Source organism: Panthera uncia, chromosome D1, assembly GCF_023721935.1.
Source record: "Panthera uncia isolate 11264 chromosome D1, Puncia_PCG_1.0, whole genome shotgun sequence".
Taxonomy (NCBI): Eukaryota; Metazoa; Chordata; class Mammalia; order Carnivora; family Felidae; genus Panthera; species Panthera uncia.
The window spans coordinates 6,764,845-6,767,635 of record NC_064808.1 but is presented as its reverse complement, the minus strand read 5'-3'; the positions used below and the strand labels follow the sequence as shown (position 1 = coordinate 6,767,635).

Below are 2,791 nucleotides of genomic sequence, written 5' to 3'. Positions count from 1 at the left end.
ATGTAGAGGAATCTGGAAGTTCGGATTTAGGAATGGGAGGAGGCCACCCGCAGAGAGCTGCAGAAGCCTTTCTCAGTGGCTAGACCTGACTTTCTGGCCCAGGAGCCCACGCTGAGATTAAACTTTAACCGTGGCAACAGCCCAGTTGGTATTTCCTCCACAACTGTCATTCAGTAACATCACCCCATGGCCTCATTTTTTTCCTTTTTTTTTTCCAAATATTTGCTTCATCCTTTTACTCTTGGTGCTGGAGCCGGAGAAACGACGTGCCTCGATGCCCCAGGCAGCCTGGGTACCGCGAGCTCTGTCCCTGGTGCCCAGACTGGTGGGCAGTCATTCCTGGAAACAGAGTTAGGAGGACTTTCTTCAAAGCATCCGGGGCATCTCAGGACTGACTTAGCCGGGTTGCCAGCCTGCTGTCCCTGTCCCGCTGCAGGCCGGCCAGGGCAGAAGGCGAGATGACCCAGGGTTCCCACACTTGCTAGCGGTTCCCGACGGCAGCGGATCACTCCTTGGCTCCCTGGCCCCTTCCGTACCCGCCGTGGCCACCCGCAGCTCCGTCCATGGCGTTCGCCGAGCTCCTGGACCGAGCGGGGGGCGTGGGCCTCTTCCAGGCCCTGCAGGTTTTCACTCTCTTCCTTCCCTCCGTCTTGGTGCCCTCCCACATGCTCATTGAGAACTTCTCGGCCGCCGTGCCCAGCCACCGCTGCTGGGTGCCCCTCCTGGACAACAGCACCGCCCAGGCCGGTGTCCCCGGGGCCCTGGGCCCCAAGGACCTCCTGACCGTCTCCATCCCCCCGGGCCCCAACCACGAGCCCCACCAGTGTCGCCGCTTCCGCCAACCCCAGTGGCAGCTCCTGGACCCCAACGGCACGGCCACCAACTGGAGCGAGGCCGCCACGGAGCCGTGCGTGGACGGCTGGGTCTACGACCGCAGCACCTTCACGTCCACCTTCGTGTCAGAGGTATGGGCCTCCCGCCGACGACCTGGCCTCCCCAGGGGCCAGCGATGGCCACCCCCCCATGCCTGGAAGGATCGTACGGCTTCCATCAGCACTGTTAAATTAGATGCTACTCCCTCAACACATTTTGACTCACTGCTTACGACGGGGAAGTGAGCGGAGTCAGGCCTCCCCGACCCCCTGATCTGGATAAACAGGGAGGCTTGGAGGAGCTTACGTTCCGCGGGCAGATTCAGAATCGGTCAACGTTTATTTATTTACTTATGTATTTATTTGTTTATTTTTAAGCTTGTTTATTTGTTTGAGAGAGACAGATGCAGAGTGAGTCGGGGAGAGGGAGAGGGAGAGAGCAAATCCCAAGCGGCCCAGAGCCCGATGTGGGGCTGAAACTCATGAACCATGAGATCGTGACCTGAGCCGAAACCAAGAGTTGGACACTTGACCAACTGAGCCACCCAGGCGCCCCGGACGGGTCTATATTTAAACTAGTGCTGGCAGGAGATCAAACTCCTTTAAGTGGCAGGCATCATTCCGTGTGCTTTCCCTTCGTGTCACTACGATCTCCCGGGGGGTCTCTTACTGTCGTCTGCATCTAACAAGTACATCCAAGCAGAAGCACAGGGAGGTTAAGTAACTTGCCCAGGACATACATCTCAAGGGCACTGGAACCTGACTCACCCCAGGCGGACAGGAGCTAGAAGCCGGGGGTCTTCGGCATGTCCTGTCCTGCCTCTGCAAAGGAGAAAAGCAGCTCGGAGGGAGAGGCAGGTGGGGAAGGCCTCTCCGGAGACGAGGCCCGGATTAGGCGACAAGGAATCAAGTGACTGGAAGGTGGGGCGAGAGCCCAGTTGGGACAGAGGTCTGAGTAGGAGCGGGTCTGGGGTGTCGCAGGAGCGGGATGGGCCCCAGCGTGTCTGGGCAGAAAGGGTCAGGGGTTGGGCCACCGTGTGGGGAAGGTCAGTGAGGAGCAAAGGAAAGTCACTGGAGGCTTTGGGGCAGGGAAATGAGGGGATCCGCTTTGCGTTTTCTAGAGATGCCTTCGCCCTGTGGGGGCAAGGGGCTCCTGCCACAGTGCTGGCGGCCCCGTGAGGGAAGCAGCTTCAGGGCCCCGCTTCTGGGTGAGGAAACGGCCCGGCCGGGGGCCGGAAGCCCCCTCCACCCCCCCACCCCCCGGCTCACCCAGCCAGCGATCAGCAGAGTTAGAAGCCTAGCCTGTGGTTCAGCCACCGCCCACCGCCGCCATCCACTCAGGGTGGCCGGTCACACATGTGCCACTCAGCTAGCTGGGAGTACAGAGCCAAGGCCCCCGCCAGTACACCCCTGCCACCTCTGTCACCTGGCCCTAGGAATCTGGGGCCCCCCAAAACCCAGGCTGACCAGGTGCTCCCGGCTGGGAGCTCCCGACCTGTACCTCCCTCTGCCACCCAGGCCCTCCTATTCCACGTGCCCTGAGCCAAGCTGCTGTCCCTCTTTCTCTTCCAGTGGGACCTAGTGTGTGACCACAAGGGCCTGAAGCCCATCGGCCAATCCCTCTACATGACCGGGTTGCTGATAGGGTCCTTCTGCTGGGGCCTCCTCTCCAACCAGTGAGTATCATCTGTCCTCCTGGCTCCTCCTCAACAGAATGAGCACTGTGGGGACAGATGTACAAAAATGGCCCATGAATGTCCACGTTCCTGGAGAGACGGGGCTCCCTTGGTCTGGCCGGGGGTCTAGATGTGAGTTCCAGGTCCCCAAGGAGCAGTGACGGCCAAGGACCCAGGTCCCCAGGGGGCAGTGACAGCCAAGAACCCAGGTCCCCAAGGGGCAGCGACAGCCAAGGGGCAGTG

General features: G+C 60.6%; 1 protein-coding gene across 2 annotated transcripts in view; it reads left to right on the top strand.

The window, feature by feature from the left end:
- Positions 1-563: 563 nt before the first annotated feature.
- The window catches only part of SLC22A11 (solute carrier family 22 member 11), a 15,091-nt gene continuing 12,863 nt past the window's right edge, over positions 564-2,791 (top strand). For both annotated transcript variants that reach the window (XM_049643578.1, XM_049643570.1), the window contains exons 1-2: positions 564-965; positions 2,445-2,548. In XM_049643578.1, coding sequence (XP_049499535.1) covers positions 564-965; positions 2,445-2,548 — 506 coding nt within the window. The remainder of the gene's footprint in view (positions 966-2,444; positions 2,549-2,791) is intronic.